This window comes from Chinchilla lanigera, unplaced genomic scaffold (assembly GCF_000276665.1).
Source record: "Chinchilla lanigera isolate Chin_1 unplaced genomic scaffold, ChiLan1.0 scaffold00099, whole genome shotgun sequence".
Classification (NCBI taxonomy): domain Eukaryota; kingdom Metazoa; phylum Chordata; class Mammalia; order Rodentia; family Chinchillidae; genus Chinchilla; species Chinchilla lanigera.
This window is the reverse complement of record NW_004955500.1, coordinates 3,669,526-3,686,239: the sequence shown is the minus strand read 5'-3', so window position 1 is coordinate 3,686,239 and position 16,714 is coordinate 3,669,526. Positions and strand designations below refer to the sequence as shown.

Sequence of the window (16,714 nt, the reverse complement as noted above, 5' to 3'; positions counted from 1 at the left end):
CCAAACATGTTCACTGGAAGGAAGATAGCCTCTTTAATAAATGGTGCTGGGTAAACTGGCTCTCCACATGCTGAAGACTAAACCTGGACTCATGTCTATCATGATGCACTAAAGTCAAAATGGATCAAAGATGTAAATATTAAAACATAAATACTAATTTACTGGAACAAAAGAGGTAGAAATCTCAAATATGTAGGTGTAGGCTGAGACTTCACGAACACAACCCAGACTGCAAGAGAAATACTTCAAAGAATCAACAACTGGACTCTCATCTTACTGAAAAGTTTTTGCACATCAAAAGAAATCACTAAGAGTAATAAGAAAACCCATGAATGCAGAAAAAATTTTATCCAACTGTCCCTCCGACAAAGAACTTCTATCTAGAACATACAAAGTATTAAAATAAATCAGGGCCCCAAAATTCAAAGACCCACTCCAAAAATGGGCATCTGAGATGAATACACACTTCTCACATGAAGAAATACAAATGGCAAATAAATACAAGAAAAAATGTTCAACATCATTAGTCATTCAAGAAATGCAAATTAAAACAACACTGAGATTCCATCTCACCCCAGAAAGAATGGCTATGATCAAGAAATTAACCAGTAACAAATGTTGAAGGGGCTGTGGGGAAAAAGGAACCCTTCTCCACTGCTGGTAGAAGTGTAGACTGGTACACCTTCTGTCAAAATCAGTCTGGAGATTCTTCAGTAAATTAGGATTAGAGGTCCCATTCAACTCTGCTATTCCCCTTCTGGGTATATTCCCAGAAGAACTGAAAACATCATACCACAGTGATATATGTGCACCCATGTTTATAGCAGTGCAATCTGTAATAGCTAAATCTTGGAAACAGCCCAAATGCCCATCCACTGAGGAATGGCTAAAAGATGTGGTGTTTTTATGCAATGAAGTATTACTCAGCCATAAAGAAAGATAAACTTGAGGCTTTTAAAAGTAAATAGATACAACTAGAGACCATAGTTATAAGTGAAATAAAGCAGACTCACATGTGTAAATGTCGTATTGTCTCCCTAGTATGAGAACCTGAAAGAGTAAATAAAATCTGAAAGGTACAATAGATAATGTGAAAGGGAAAGAAATTGCTCAAAAGGAAAGAACAACTGGGATGAGGAAAAAGAGAAAAGAAAGAAGGAAGAGAAAAATATGTATATAGATGCACAAGATAGCTAAGGTAATTATACTACCAATTTCTATTGTTTTATTGAAATTAATGTTTAATTGGTTGATCAACTTACATTCCTATACTGGTTGTCTGAACAATCACATTGGAGATAACAATATATAATACAACAACCATTGTTAATTTCCTATCACCTTGTTTTGAAATTCTGTATTGTTTTAATTGTTCTTATTTTGTTTTGTTTATGTCTTTTTCTTTCTTATTTTGTTTTTGTTCTTTTTAAAATAAAAAATTGGATTTGTAGGGTCTAATTTTTTGAGTTCATTACATATTCTAGATGTTAGGAATAGCAGATGTCAGTAAATGGAAAGATATTCCTCGCTCTTGAGTAGGAAGAACCAACATGGTGAAAATGGCTGTACTCCCCAGATTTTCATACAGATGGAATGTAATCCCAATCAAAATACCGTTAGCATACCTTAAAGAATTAGGGAAAACTGTCCTAAAATTCATTTGGAACCAACCAAAAGAGACCTAGAACAGCAAAAGAAATTCTGGGCAACAAAGGCAAGGCAGAGGGAATCACAATCCCTAACTTGAAATTTCACTGCAAAGCCACTGTGATAAAAACAGCGTGGTACTGGCAAAAAATATACAAAGAAGGATCAGTGGCACAAACGGGAAGATGCAGAAATAACTCCAAAGACAACCAGCCACCTTGTCTTTGACAAAAGGGCCAAATACCTTCACTGGAAGAAAGACAGCCTCTTTAATAGATGGTGCTGGAAAAACTGGTTTTCTGCAAGCTGAGGACTAAAACCGAGCCATGTCTCTCACCATGCACTAAACTAAAATCAAAATGGATCAAAGATCTAAATATTAAAACAGAAACACTACATCTGCTGGAAGAGAGAATAGTAGTAATCTTAACAACATAGGTGCAGGCAAAGACTTTATGATCAAAACTCTAAGTGTATGGGAAATATTACAAAGAATGAGCAACTGGGATTTCATCCTGTTAAAAAGCCTTTGCACAGCAAAAGAAATCACCAACGGAGTGAAGAGACAACTCACAGGGTGGGAAAATATTTTTGCCGGCTGTTTCTCCAGCCCATCTTGACAGTTCTAAACTTTAGGTTTTCAAATGTAGTCTTTCCTCAAAACAGTCTCTACCGCTTTACCTCCTCTTTGCATGGCTAAATCTTCTAATTACCCTATCTAGAGAATTCATAGGAATGAGAAATATTCTAAAACCGGTTAACAATGTGGTAGGAAATAAAGATTAATCAAGGAGCGGGACTAATACGTGTCATATGCTGCTGCTAAAATCAAGTTGCTTGCCAGGTATGGTGGTACACACCTGTAATCCCAGCACTCGGGAGGCTCAGGCAGGAGGATCATTGTGAGTTCATTACCAGCCTAGGCTACAAAGTGAGCTCGAGGCCAGCCTGAGCTGTATAGTGAGACCCTTTCTCAAAAAGACAAAAAATTAAAAGATAAAAAATAAATAAAATAAAATCAAGTTACTTGCGAACGGAGATGTGACTAATGGATTTACCAACAGTATTTCTTCGGTAATCAGTCACTAAAGAGATATCAGTGCATGTAAAGTTGTAGTTGTTGTGTATTATGGTGGGTTTTACAGTGCAAACTCTTGACATCTAAACATGAGTTTGAAAATGCAGTTTGGAAAAGATTCTACATTGTGAAACAGTAGGATAACACGGTGTAAAAAACAAGTAGAAAAACTAAAAAAAGAAGTTCAAATTAGTTTAAGTTCCCTTGGAGAGCAAGAAATCATAATTAGTTTCTCATACATTTGCTGCCTTGCACTTCTCCAGGTAGGGCAACTACTTGCCAACCACTTTTTTGAAGAACGTTTTATTCCATTTCTTTGTAAGTGCATTGTGTTTATTAAGAACTAATACTCTTCATGTGCCTGGCCCTCCCTTGTTTATCTTTTTCAGCAAGCTCAAGGATCCTTTCTGCTTTTATGAAAGAAAAAACTTACCTTATAATAGAACTTCTATTTTTAAACTTCAAGTAGAATGAAATGATTGCAAAAATCTCGTCTTTGCCAATAATGAAATAATAACATTATGGTTGGAGGTGTCTGTAGAGTCTTTGGTCAAAGAGATCAAATTATTATGGTTCATGTTTTCTCTACTTACTGTAATTCCTAATTCAAAGAATATTAAATAGAAACAAAGATTAACTCATCAAATATACCATATTTGAATAGATCAAATATAGAATTAACATAAAATTGCATTTTCATCACAAAGAGAAATTTTTCTATGATCTGAAAAATATGTATTAGCATGGAACTTAATTTTAAAGGTATATGTGCATGGTAGCTAATGGTTTTTTTTTATCATAATCTATAATTATAAACAGTGTTACCCTTGACAAATCAAGCTACAATGAAGCTCTTTGTGTTAATGACATATTCAGCCATTGTCTCAATTCATTGGTGTTGTTGAAATGGGAAATAATTAAAAATGCAGGCAAATATATCATCTGGCTTATTTTCAGGACTACATTTTATGATATTAGTTAAGTATTGAAGAAATTAAATGTAGCCAAGCTATAATCTTGAGTAATCCATGTCTTCAGCTAATGTTAAAATCAAGTCGTTCAGAGGCTAGGAGTATAGCTCAGTGGCCCAGTGCCTGCCTGGAAAGAGCAAGATGAGTTTGATTCCTGATACCAAAAATAAATAAATAAATGAAATCATTGAAGAAAGATTTTTAATAAACTCCATCTTTAAAATCGTCAAGGAAAATCAGTATACACTTCCCTTAGCTAAAAGTATACATTCTATTTTCTCTCTAACCTGCTTCTTCTGTGATTTAATTTTCTTTCTTGACCTTTACTTAGAGGAAACAGATCAAATGGGAAATAAGTGCTTCCTGCCACTCGTACAATTTCTCTGAAATGTATTTTGGCTTGTGACCTTTAAATTGTGGGGTAAATAAAATGAATCTCATCTCCTCTTATGGACTTGATCTGTGGGTCAAGATATGTTTGCTTTTCATCTGTATGAAAATGCTGGAGGCTGTGACTGCCGTGGGACCGGTGAGGTCAGGTGAAGAAGGGGCAGTTGTCAATTCTTGAGGCAGGGGATGAAATGATAACATGAAATAGAAAGTTAAGGAGGAGTAGATTTTTCTGACAGAGGTAGTGATTACAGATGGTCACTTGCCCTTCATGGGTGAGGATAAGTATCTCAGGACAGTGGGAAAATACCTGGACTGCACGGGCAGGGCATCTAGGCAGTACTCTGCAAAGAGCTTGTATGTGGGGTGGAGTAGCTGTGAGACCAGAGTTTGGAATTGAATAAAATGCCTCAGGGGTCTCATGACATTTCTCTCCCAGTAAGAAGGGCTGTCTTGTAAGCACCAATTTAAAGTTAGGGTTGATATCCCCCAATAAAATATCATGGGCACTTTTAGAGTTTCCACTACCCAAGCTATTTTGGTTTGATAAACTGAGCTATATTCTTACTTACAAAAAATTAATGTTTCATAAAGCCTAATGATATTTACTGAGATATAAATAAAGTTGAAATTCTAGCCAAGGTTATCTGGCTTTTTAAAATCAATATTTTCCTGTGAAATTCCCAGATTGTTCACATTGCTTTAGTCAGCATTGAACAGGAAGTGCGTGCCAATAAGGTGAAAATTAATTTATAGTTAAGGCTTCATGTCAGGAGACAGCCTGCCCACTTGCAGTTACTTGGAGCTGAATGTATTCTGAGCACACTGAGCGTCACTGTTCTTGCCTAGATATCGATGAATGTGGGACTGGTAGGCACAGCTGTGCCAACGACACCATTTGCTTCAACTTGGATGGTGGTTATGACTGTCGGTGTCCTCATGGGAAGAACTGCACGGGGGACTGCATCCATGATGGAAAAGTCAAACACAGTGGTCAAATTTGGGTGCTGGAAAATGACCGATGCTCTGTGTGTTCATGTCAGGTTAGTCTCAATAAAAAATTTTATGTGGGTTGTAATTTGCATATATTGTAAGTGAATTTTGACCAATGCATACATGAGTTTCCGCAGGACAGCAATGTAGCAGAACATTTTCATTAACCCGGATTGTTCCTTATGTCTTTTTCTCATTGGTCCTGCACGTCTAGACCTGGCAGACACTGCTTTCAGTCCCCGTAGATTAAATTAATTTTGCCTAAAGCTGCATATAAATGAAATCTCTTTTATTTATTTACTTTTTTGTTCTTGTACTAGGGGGTCAACCCAAGGAATCCTTACTGAGCTACATCCACAGCACATTGTTTATTTTTCATCATGGGATGGGGTGTTGCTATGTTGTTAAGCTGCCCAGGCTGGGCTTGAACTCATGATACTCCCTCAGCCTCTGAGTGCTAGGATGACTTGCACGTACCACTATGCAAACTTATTTGGAATCTTATAATATGTACTCTGTGTGCTTGGCTTCTTTCTGTCAGTATTCTCTTGGATTTTCATTCATATTGTGACATATCTACTCCTAAACAGTATTCCATTGAGCCATTATACTGCAATGTACTTATCTATTCACATGTTGATAAAATTTTATTACTATGCTAATTTTCCTATAGTGATAATATTATATTTGAATAATTCCATAAACAAAGCCAGAATAAACTATTGCCCAAGAGTTCAAAATATCAGTATGGCCTATACTTCCGTTGATAGGTTTCTGTTATGTGTACCCAGTTAATAATAGAGACTTAAATTATAGTTAAATAAAAAATACTATTTTGAAAGAAATTGGTAACAGTTTGTACAAAAACATAAAGTCAATAATATTGTAGAAATTTAGCAATACGTGAAAATTACTATTATCTACAAGATATACACTTGCCTTCGCACAAAATAAATTTGTTAGTATTCAAATAACTATACTACACACACACACACACACACACAAGGACCATGTAGCCATCACCATATTACACCAATCACCAATCAGAAATCTCCTTCTGTCAAGTCATGTGAGGAAAATTGTGTAGAAAGAAAATTTGAAGTCCTTCAGCATGGGTGATTTCTATGGGTTAGCTACAAAATGGAATTTTAAAGAAAATGCATTATGTTAGGTAAAAATTCTGAATTATCTCAACCTCCAAATGACATTAACATACGGAGAAATGGGATTTTTAGGTGTTAATTTTTCCCTTCTTCTACAGAATGGATTCGTTATGTGTCGACGAATGGTCTGTGACTGTGAGAACCCCACAGTTGATCTTTTCTGCTGCCCTGAGTGTGACCCAAGGCTTAGCAGTCAGTGCCTCCATCAAAACGGGGAAACCTTGTACAACAGTGGTGACACCTGGGTCCAGAACTGCCAGCAGTGCCGCTGCCTGGTAAGTTCAACTGTATGAAATGGGCTTGGAATCTGAACAGGAAAGCAACCTTACTTTCTCTGCCCACCAATACAAAGTACCTGGCCACAGTATTGGCAGTTATAAAAATATGAGTCTGATTAGGATAATGAAGTGAATGACCTGAGAATAAAACATTCTGAAGTTAAGGTGGTGCACTACCTTGCATGTGCTTTTCCTGAGAGTGGTGTCTCTTCCAGGAGTATTTCCACAGCTTGAAGAGGACTCTTCCTACACCATCCCATCCAGTTTATGCTTACTTAGAAACAATGGCATTTGTGGGGAAAAAATTACTTTTTTCAAATAAAACTTCTGTTAACCCTACCCACTTATGTCCACTCTTCAGGTTTAAAACAACAACAAACAAAAACACTTATATTCCACCCACAACTGTTGTCAGTAGTATTCTGGTGGCCCTCTAGTTTGCACTTTGTAGTAATATATTCATTATGTATGTATTTATTCTGCATGGTTTTTTTATTTTCCAGGGAATCCAACTCATGACCTTGCGCTTGCCAGGCAGGTGCTGTGCCGTTGAGCTAAATCCCCAGCCTATTATGCATGTTAAAGTTGGATTTATATATGTTTTTGTGAAACTTTTCCTGGAAACAACAGGAATAAAAACTTGATAAAGAAAATATCAAATTTTTTTCAGTTGAATGAATTTCTTTTCTCTTTCGAGTTGTGTGAATAAAAAGGGAAATTGCTTTCTGTGATTGTGTAGCAGACAGTTTCGCAGAAGAGCTAGCTACCTTTCTATTTGTGAGAAGACATTTTAAAGGCTTTTTTGTTGCTTCTGTGTCTTCTATTTCCCACCCAAAAATCAATTAAAAGAGCAAGGTCAGTTTCAGTGCCTGAAGGGTGCTTTTATCTCTGAAACCACAAGGTTCAAACTTAGGAAGAAAATAGGGAACAGGTGGGAATTACATTTTTAGAAAGATAAAATTTGCTCAATTTTCTCATCTGGAACAAGAAAGACTAAAACCAGCTCCTAGGTGTATGTTTGTGTGGGGAGGACTTCAAAGTCCGTGGTGTATTAGTCAGCTTCTCTGTCACTGGGACACAGTGTCTGACACTCACAACTTGAAGGACAGGTTTACTTTGCTTATGGTTTCAGGAGATTCAGTTCATGGTCAACAGACTCCAAGTCAGAAACATGACAGCAGAAGTGCACGTTGCTTAGACCATGGTAGCTGGGAAGCAGAGCCAGGGAACAATGCCAAAGAGGGGAGGACAAGGGGCCAGAACAGATGCCTTAAGGGAACACCTGACGGACATGCCAAGAAATACTCAGAAGCACGCTCCACAATCCTCAGAAAAGATCCCAAAGTTGACACTCTTCCCTGCTGTATCTTGCCCCTTGTCAGCTTATCAACTCGATGCCTAAACACATCTCCTTAAACCATACTTAATCTCCAAATAAAGACAACACTAAATTCATAATTCCACATAATGTAATCCACATGCCCTAGGTACCACAAGAAGTGCAACAGTGTCTTCCCCAAGTCCTCAGCAGTCCCAGCATCTTTTGAAAGTCCAAAACTAAGTCTCTTCCGAGACTCAAGGGAAACTCTTAGCAGTGAACCTCTATAAAAAATAAATGTAGGGGCTAGGGATTTAGCTCAGTGGCAAAGTGCCTGCCTGGCAAGTGCAAGGTCATGAGTTCAGTTCCCGGTACCGGAGGAAAAAAAAAAAAAATGTAATCCCCAGGTACAATGGCATAGGGTAAACTTTCTCATTCCTGACAGGAGGAATATGGGAATAGAAAGGATAAGACGAAAGCAAGACCAGAGCTCAACAGGCAAACATTAAGGCCTGTAGTTCCATATGTGGCACCCAGGGTGAGATGTGCGTTCCAGTGGGTGTGAACAGCCCTACTCCTGTGAGCTCGCTGCTTGCAGCCCACATGCTTTGTCTCCTGGACTGGCTCTGCTCACAGTCTGCAGCTTGCCTTGCAAAGATCACACATTCCTAACATGTCCAGCTTCCTGAGGTCTCCACTTGTACCTTCAGTTCCATTCCCACAGCTTCAGGGACTGTCTCTTCAGGGGCTCCTTTCCTGGCCTCTGTAGCCTTTCTTTGAAATCCAGGCAGGAGACTCACTACACCCACAACTCTTCACTCTGCATGCCCATAAAACCAGCATCATGGTATCTGCCATCGGCGCAGGCTGTAACCGGGGCCCTTTGGACAATGGTTATAGTGACCTTTAAGTATCTGGGTGATGAACACAGTGAAATGAATCCTGGGAAACCAATTCCCTAGGCAGCTTTTCTCTAGCAGGGACCTGAGGACTCTTTTCAAATCAAAAGTTTATACTTTTGGACCTTTAAGCCTGTGATGGGTGGAAAGACCCTGAAAGGTATCTTTCTTCTTGTCCCTGTGCAAAGTATCAGTTTTTTTTAATTCCATTAATCTCTTCATCAAGCATACCTCCTTTGGCCCCAATGTCATACGTGGTTCTCTGACTTTTGCCCCCAGTTCTCACCTATAAATCCAACTCAAAACAGCCATCAGTACCCATGCCACAGGCTAAATGTTGGACTGTGACTTCCCTCTTTCAGATCAATTAATTCACTACCCTTATTCTGTGTCCCACAAAGTCTCAGTACATTGACAAAATGTAGACTATATTTGCCAGAACGTAATACACATGACCTGTAATCCAGTTGCTAATGTAGTCCTCATTCTCAGCTGAAGCCTTCTGACATTTACTCTTTGCATTCCTGTCAGCAATCCAGTCTCTGTGCTACAGTCAAAATAATTCATCCTCTGCTTGAAGCATTCTAAGGGTTCACTAGCCAGTATCTCCAAAGATTTCCAAATTTGTCCCACTTAACTAGTTCCAAAGGCTTCTAAACCACGTGATCAGGAGTAATCACAGCAAAGATCCCATTTTTCTGGTACCAGTTTTTGGTAATAGTTTTTCTGTCACTGAGGCCCAAGATGTGACACAACTTAAAAGGGGAAAGGTTTAGGTGGCTTACTTTGTCAGGGGACTGAGCCCATAGTGGGGTGACTGCAAGGAAGGGCATGGCAGGGCAGAGCTACTTAGTTCATAGCGTCCAAGAAGTAGGGCAGGACAGCAGTGTCAGAAAGGAAGGGGTGAGGGACCCCAAGGCACACCTTTGTGACCTACCCAGACTCACTCAGAAGTGTGCTCTACCAATTCCCTGGTGGAGCCTAAACCCAAGCAAATAAACTGTCCTCCCTAACTACCACACTGTACTGAAAAATGTATAACTGAGCAAAGGAGCTGTCAAGCACCCTTCATATTTCAGGTTTTCTTTGCACATACACAAGGTTTTTCTCTTTGAGAAAGGAATAAATGAGAAGTTTGGGGAAAAAAGATGAAAATGGCATCTTGTGTCAGAAAGTTAAATAGAAACCTCTTCCACATTAAATAACTTCTTTGTCAAGGAAAACCAGAGGGATGCAAATTTTATTGCTTTGAGAGAAATGGTTGTGGCTTTTGTTTCATGGTTGTTCTTGTTTAATCCTTGAAGATTGTTTAAAAATCCAAGCGCAACATAGATAGGACTCTGATAGGGCTTTTGGAGATTGCCTGCAAGATTCATGGGCTTAGAGGTCTAAGTATAACTATCGCTCAAATAAACTGAGTATCCTGTAAACACTATTCTCCTTACCACCCTCTCTGGCTCCCTCACCCCTCCCTTTCTCTCCTTCTGCCCTGATGCATCTGTTTTCTCCACAGCAAGGGGAAGTTGACTGTTGGCCCCTGCCCTGCCCAGATGTGGAGTGTGAGTTCAGTGTCCTCCCAGAGAATGAATGCTGCCCACGCTGTGTCACAGACCCCTGCCAGGCAGACACGATCCGCAATGACATCACCAAAACTTGCCTGGACGAGATGAATGTGGTGCGCTTCACTGGGTCCTCTTGGATCAAACATGGCACGGAGTGTACTCTCTGCCAGTGCAAGGTAAAGCACATGACGTTCAAGTGGGCAGCGCTGGGCCGGCTGCACGGTCTCAGACATGCGAATGGGCCTAACCTGGACAATGCGAAGCATTTTCCTTTGCTATTTATTGTTCAAACACAGGTGGGAAGAATAGCACTCAGCTTTAGGAGTATGAGAACTCACTGTCAAGTGCACCTTCTGATGTATATTCTGTAAGGAGGAGAGTGCATGGAGTGAAATCAGAATGATTATAGGAACAACTTACTTAAATTACCCTAATGTCTCTAACTGTGCACATCTTTTAAGAAGCTATGGCACCAAACTTCATGTTTCTTCTGTCATGATGAAAGACAATATTATTTTATTGATTTTTATCTACTTCTTTTATGAAGTCTGTGAAATATATTGACAAAGTAGATGCATTACATTTTCTAAAGTGGAAATCAATAAGGCAAAATGGGCATGTTTCTTGGTTTGTTGTGGTCAGTTACATTGAGTTGAAGAATTTAAGGTCTGTGTTTACCATATTTTATTTGTACAGTTGGTGAAAAATCATTATAAAGATTTTTCTTTGTATTCTCATAGGAAAACAGTGCCTTTTACTTCAATGAGCACAAAAGTAAAGATAATGTAGCCAGAGTAGATAGACTTCAAAATAGCCAAGTTGAAAGCATTCTGATCATTATTTTTATAAAATTTCATTTAGTGGCCTTTGTACTTCAGAATCATAATTTTAAGATCAGCTGTAAAATTTAAGATGTAATTTAAAGGCTTAAAAACAGCTATAGCAGAACAAAATAAAGATGTCAGGTTTTTCTCAGCATTGCATGACTATATTCTGGTTTTTAAGTGAACATTCCATTTTGTAAATGTTTTTCAATAGAGCAATTTAATTCAGATTCATTTAGTATAAATTCTTACTGGAGTGGTTTGATAGAATAGGACAAAGAAATACAAAATGATTTAGGCTTTGAGACACCTCTTTTATCTTTTTAAGACCCAAATTTCTAGTTCTTTCAATCAGTGCAACTAGTTCATCAAGCAATCCTTTTTGCCTGAACATTTGCTACTATTTTCCAAAAGTACATTAACAAATTTGAAAGTAACTACTACTAAAAGTTAGAAATGGTGGACATGCAGGGCTACTTCAGTATATGCTTAATAGAAGTACATTGTACAGTGAGTGTCTCAAAACTTGAGTGCTAATGACCAACATGAAGTTCTTCCTGATATTTAATTACCCAATAGAGTTGAGATTTTACACCCTTCATCTGAAAGATTACTGTCCTAAGCAATGGCAATAAAAATATATACCAAGAGATGGCAAGAAAATTATACCAAATTTAGCTCAGACAGGAACTTCCAGCAAAAAAAGGCATGAAACATTTGTGTTTCTTATGGAGTACGGAGCATGAATGAGCTTATTAAAATCTACTGCAATCTTTTGACTCTTGGTAGAAATGTATTACGTATTCCAGAAAGTGTACTTTGATATTAAAGTTATTTATTCTTGTAAGATATGTGCTGATTCTTAGAAGTGACTGTTTCATGCCATTTGCCTTCTAGACTGTAAAGATATGTTCAATTTTAAGAAATTTACTCCATTTAGAAAAATATATTACATATATTTTGTGCTATTTTAAAAACTAAAGTTTTTGCAAATCTAGCTTTAGATATTGCATTAGAGGTGAACAGTCGTTAAAATTCAGCGTTTTCAGAGCACTGATTTTATTTATTACTAACTTCTCCAGCCTACTTTGAGTTACTCATTTTTAGACAGTAAATAGTGGCAACTTTGGAAGCATTCTAATTTGATTCCTAGCCTACAAAATTTAATTTAGTGGCTTTTTACTACATAGTCATAATTTTGGTATCTATATTAAACTAAATAGTGTAAAGTCTTAGCAACAGTGTGGAGTGTTGTGCTGGTACAGGGGTAAAATGATAAGCAAAGCCAGACATAGTCATTCCTGAGAATTATTGTCTAGCACCTTATTATCTGAAGCTATGGTATGTAGGCCATTTAAATTAATTAAAATTAAATGAAATTTTAAATTCAGTTCCTCAGTTACCTAGCCACATATGAATTGCTCAACAGCCATATGTGGGTACTGACCATCGTATTAGCACAGGTAGAAAACATTTCTATCCTCAAAGAATGCTCTTTTGGATGGCCCTGGTCTAGAGGTCAGGAATGCAGCCTAAGAAATCGAGTTTCCCAGAGGCAAACCATGGTACATCGTGTTAATTATATGACTTTGGTGGGCCTTCCTGAATCCCTCTGCTGCTCAGCTTCCTTACCTGAAAAAAGGGGATGACGGCACTCACTCGGGGTGTGCGATAATACCTACTTGAGAGGGTGCTGTAGGAAGTAAGTGAGACGGTCCACAGTAAATTTCATACAGTCTCAACACATCAAAGTCAGTGCTCATCAAGGGCTGGCTGTTGTTATGTGCACTAAATAAACATTCATTAAAGTCTTGACACACAACATTACAGCTGTGATGGATACTCTGAAAGACGTACCGTGCCAGAGGCTGGGCAGCCTGTGAGCCAGTCACTTACTGAGGAGTAAGGATCTCCTCAATGAGGTTAGAACTGAGGAACGGGAGTTGTAAAGGGGTAGGATTTTCCCTTTCACTTTTTTGAAGACGTTCTCAGATTTTGTTTGCTAAGGTTAACAAACGTGCACCATCCCTTCAGCCTCTCGGCTGGGGGCGCTCTGTCTCTCTCCTGAGTCTCCTCTGCAGTTTGAGAACCAACCAAGGATTGGAGGGGAGGTGCATGTTGATTCATTCTTTACAGACATTTCACCCTCAATTCTGAGCTCCTCTGCTGGCCCGCAGACTGTCCTCTGACTTGTGAGGCTTAAGAACGTGGCTTTCTGCTTGAGCGATAGCTGCAGAGACGCAGAGCGCCCCAGGGGGAAGGAACATGAATCTCACACAGTACGTTTCCCTTCTTTCAGAGTTGAAACTTCTTCGCTGTCAGCTGCCACTTTCCATGGCTCTCAGTTGTTCTTTTAATATTTAGTCCAGATTTTGTAGCTGTTATCTAAAGAAGGTTAGCCTTACATAAGAAATGGTGCCATTACTGAAATAGGAACCCCAGTGGGCTGTTTTATTACCTTTCCTTTTTGGAGTATGTTTCCCTAATTAAGGGGCTGCCAGTGGTATAGCTTGTAGAACATTTGTCCTGTGAATTGCCGAACATATTGATGTGGAATAAGAGAAATGCTCCTGGAAGACTTTGGAAAATAAATACCACTCGTGCCTTCATAAAACACACTTGTGGGAACCATACCAATGGCTTTTACCTTATGGTGCTGGAATACTATGCTCACATCCTCTGGCAGAAGGTACCACAGATTCCTAAGTCTATTTCTATGCAAAAGCCCCACAGTTTAAGGAACTAATTCTCTCAGGAATTAGAACACTCATCCCTCCTGGGGCCAGTGGATTAGGAGAGATCAGGTAACCAGGTTATTGCTGGAAAACTTGGGCCTCCAAGCAGGAAGGTGAGACTTTAAACTGCCACTAGAGATCCTAGAGTCTCTCCTTCTGCCAGAATAATAATCCTGCTTCATAGTCACTTAGAAGGATGAGGACTAGATTCAGTGACAGTGTTCTTCTCGGATAGATAGACGGGGTTTTCCCTCGTTTGGTGTGCTTCAACAAAGGCTAGCGTATTACATCGTCTCTCTGAAAGTTTTATCTTGTAGAAACAAAGACTTTCTTATCATATTAAAATACATTTTCAATCATTGAAAATCAATTATCGGAGAGAAACTATAGAATAGAGGATGAATTACAGTGACAGACTAACCTCCGTTTTAACCCCAGCTCTATCATTTCTTAACTGTGTGATTTTTGGATATGATATGTAAGCTTCTTGTTCTTCAACTTTCAAGCTAAAAAGTGGGACTATTTATAGTGAGCCTGCTGGGTATGCTGTGAGGTTGAAATTAGATAATGTATTTAAAATTCCTGGCAAAGTGTCTCACACGGAGTATACACTTGAGAAGTGTAAGGAAATTATCGTCGTTGTGATTAGAATAATGGCATTAGCATGATCACGGTGAGTAGTTAGCTGGTTGAGAAAAGTAAGAGTGCAAGGACTCAAAGAAGGTGCATCATTTTTCCTTTTCTGTAGTACTTTATATTATTTTGATACGGTATGATAAAAACTAATTACATAAATCCATCTCTCCTTGGTCTATTTCCTGCATTTCATCTCTACAGTATTTTCTTTGCCAACTTAAAAATTCTCACCCAGACCTTCCTTCAGTTTCTTCACTACAAAAACATTTGTCAGTTCAGAGTCGCTCCTCAGGCCGTTTGCCGTGCTTTCGGCTGCCTCGCTGTGCAGCTGTCTTCAGATCTTGATTTAAATATCACCTCCGCAGAGAAGCCGACCCTGGCCGCCAGTCTAAGAAGACAGTCTTGTGCTCATCTCGGGCATCGCCTCTCTGCTTTCCTGTTGTCTGAGTTTGGGCTGCTGTAACAGAATACCTCAGACTTGGTGGATTAAACATCAGCAACTCACTTCTCACAGTTTTAGAGGCTGAGAAATTCACTTCTCACAGTACCAGATCAAGAGGCTAGCAGATCTGATGTAGACAGCCATCTGCTCCTGGCAGCTAGCAGAGGGAGGAGCAGCAGTGTTCTCCCGTCTTTTCATTCATGAAGGTCCTCTTGTGCCAAAATTAACTCCCAAAGGCCTCACCTCCTAAAAGGATTCCTTCTCGGAAATCCTAATCCATGGAGGAGTACAGTTTTTCAGGGGACACAAACATTCAGTCCATAATACTTTTCAGTACTTTGCACAATTTAAGTTTCCTTGGTTCCTGTTTGTTTTCTCCAAAAAGAAACTGTGGACATCACCCGCCTCTGGTTAGTAACCGGGTCTGCTTTATTTAGCAATGTGCCTAGTCCTTAATATACTAAATATTATTGTGAACTAATAAAAGAATAAATATGATACCCATTTATGTTATATTACTTGCCACAGATAACTGGGCGTGAGTTCTGCAATGGTAGTCATCTAAGGCTATCTGATCAATTTTCAGTAGGGTAGAAATAAACTCTACAGTTAGGTTTGTATGTACTAATCAGTAAATGCGAACATTTACTAATGGCTAAAAAATTAATACCTCACCTTTCTTTCCCTAGAATGGCCAAATTTGTTGCTCAGTGGATCCACAGTGCCTTCAGGAGCTGTGAAGTTGACTGTCTAACAGGAGATTTCTGTTTCAAGAATGTCCTTTCATTAAAAAGTCCAAAACAAAAGTGAAACTTTAAACTGGATGATGTGTGGGCAGCTAAGTGCAGCTTTGCTAATAGCTGAGTAAACTTTCCATTCAAAGGTTTGTGGAGCTTGAGAAAATCACAAAAGGAAAATTCTTGGGAAAACTAGACCATCACTCTGCCTCTACTGTACTTGACATCACCCTGAGAGAAGGATGTGTGGGAAACACCCACCCCGACGCCCGCCCCGACAGCCGCCCCGACGACCCGAGAGGAAGCCTGAGCCCATCCGATCTTTGAAAGCCTCTGGCTTCACTGGTGTAGAAGTTTTCCTTCTAGATTAGAATCTTCATGAATCAGTAGGTTCCTCACTGCAAAAACTAAAATGCAAGGCGGTGAATGATTTATATTTTCAGAAGTAAAGCAAAGAAGCTATTACATGTTATATACAGTACACACTCTGAAGAGAAATCCGAAACAAGTTATTGTTATGATAAAAATAATGCACAGGCATGGTTACTTCATATTTTCTAAAAAGAAAAGTCACTCCTATTTCCTTGTTTTGCTGCACTTAATATTATTTGGTTGAATTTGTTCAGTATGAGCTCGTTCTTGTGAAAAATAAATATTTCTCTTACCTTATCACATGTATGCGTCTTTGTGTCTTGTTTAATGTGTTTCTCTTTTCCACAGATAGTTTAAAATATGAATTGCGTTCTAGTTCTGCTAATGAAAAACTCCCACTATGTTATTTCCAAAGTGAACAGTGACTTTCACTAAATCATATGCTTAAGTGGGGATGAAATAGATATCTCTCTACATCCTCAATTCATTTTTTTCTATCCCGCTTTTGTGTCTTAACCTGTGAAGCTGACCTAGGTAAAAAGTATTAATGGGCTCTTTGCTCTGGGTTCTGGTCTGGTCTCAGTTATACTACGATAGGGACAATGGTAGCATAGAGACCTGAGATAAAAGGTGGGCAGGTCACCACCTTGCTACACTGTGTCACCTTGC

General features: G+C 38.9%; 1 protein-coding gene across 1 annotated transcript in view; it reads left to right on the top strand.

Moving 5' to 3' along the window:
• Nell2 (neural EGFL like 2) overlaps positions 1-16,347 on the top strand; it is a gene marked incomplete at its 5' end in the record, with an annotated part of 379,873 nt that extends 363,526 nt beyond the window's left edge. The window contains 4 exon segments of the mRNA XM_005406591.2: positions 4,936-5,129; positions 6,341-6,517; positions 10,251-10,475; positions 15,626-16,347. Coding sequence (XP_005406648.1) covers positions 4,936-5,129; positions 6,341-6,517; positions 10,251-10,475; positions 15,626-15,676 — 647 coding nt within the window. The 3' untranslated portion in view covers positions 15,677-16,347.
• Positions 16,348-16,714: the final 367 nt, after the last annotated feature.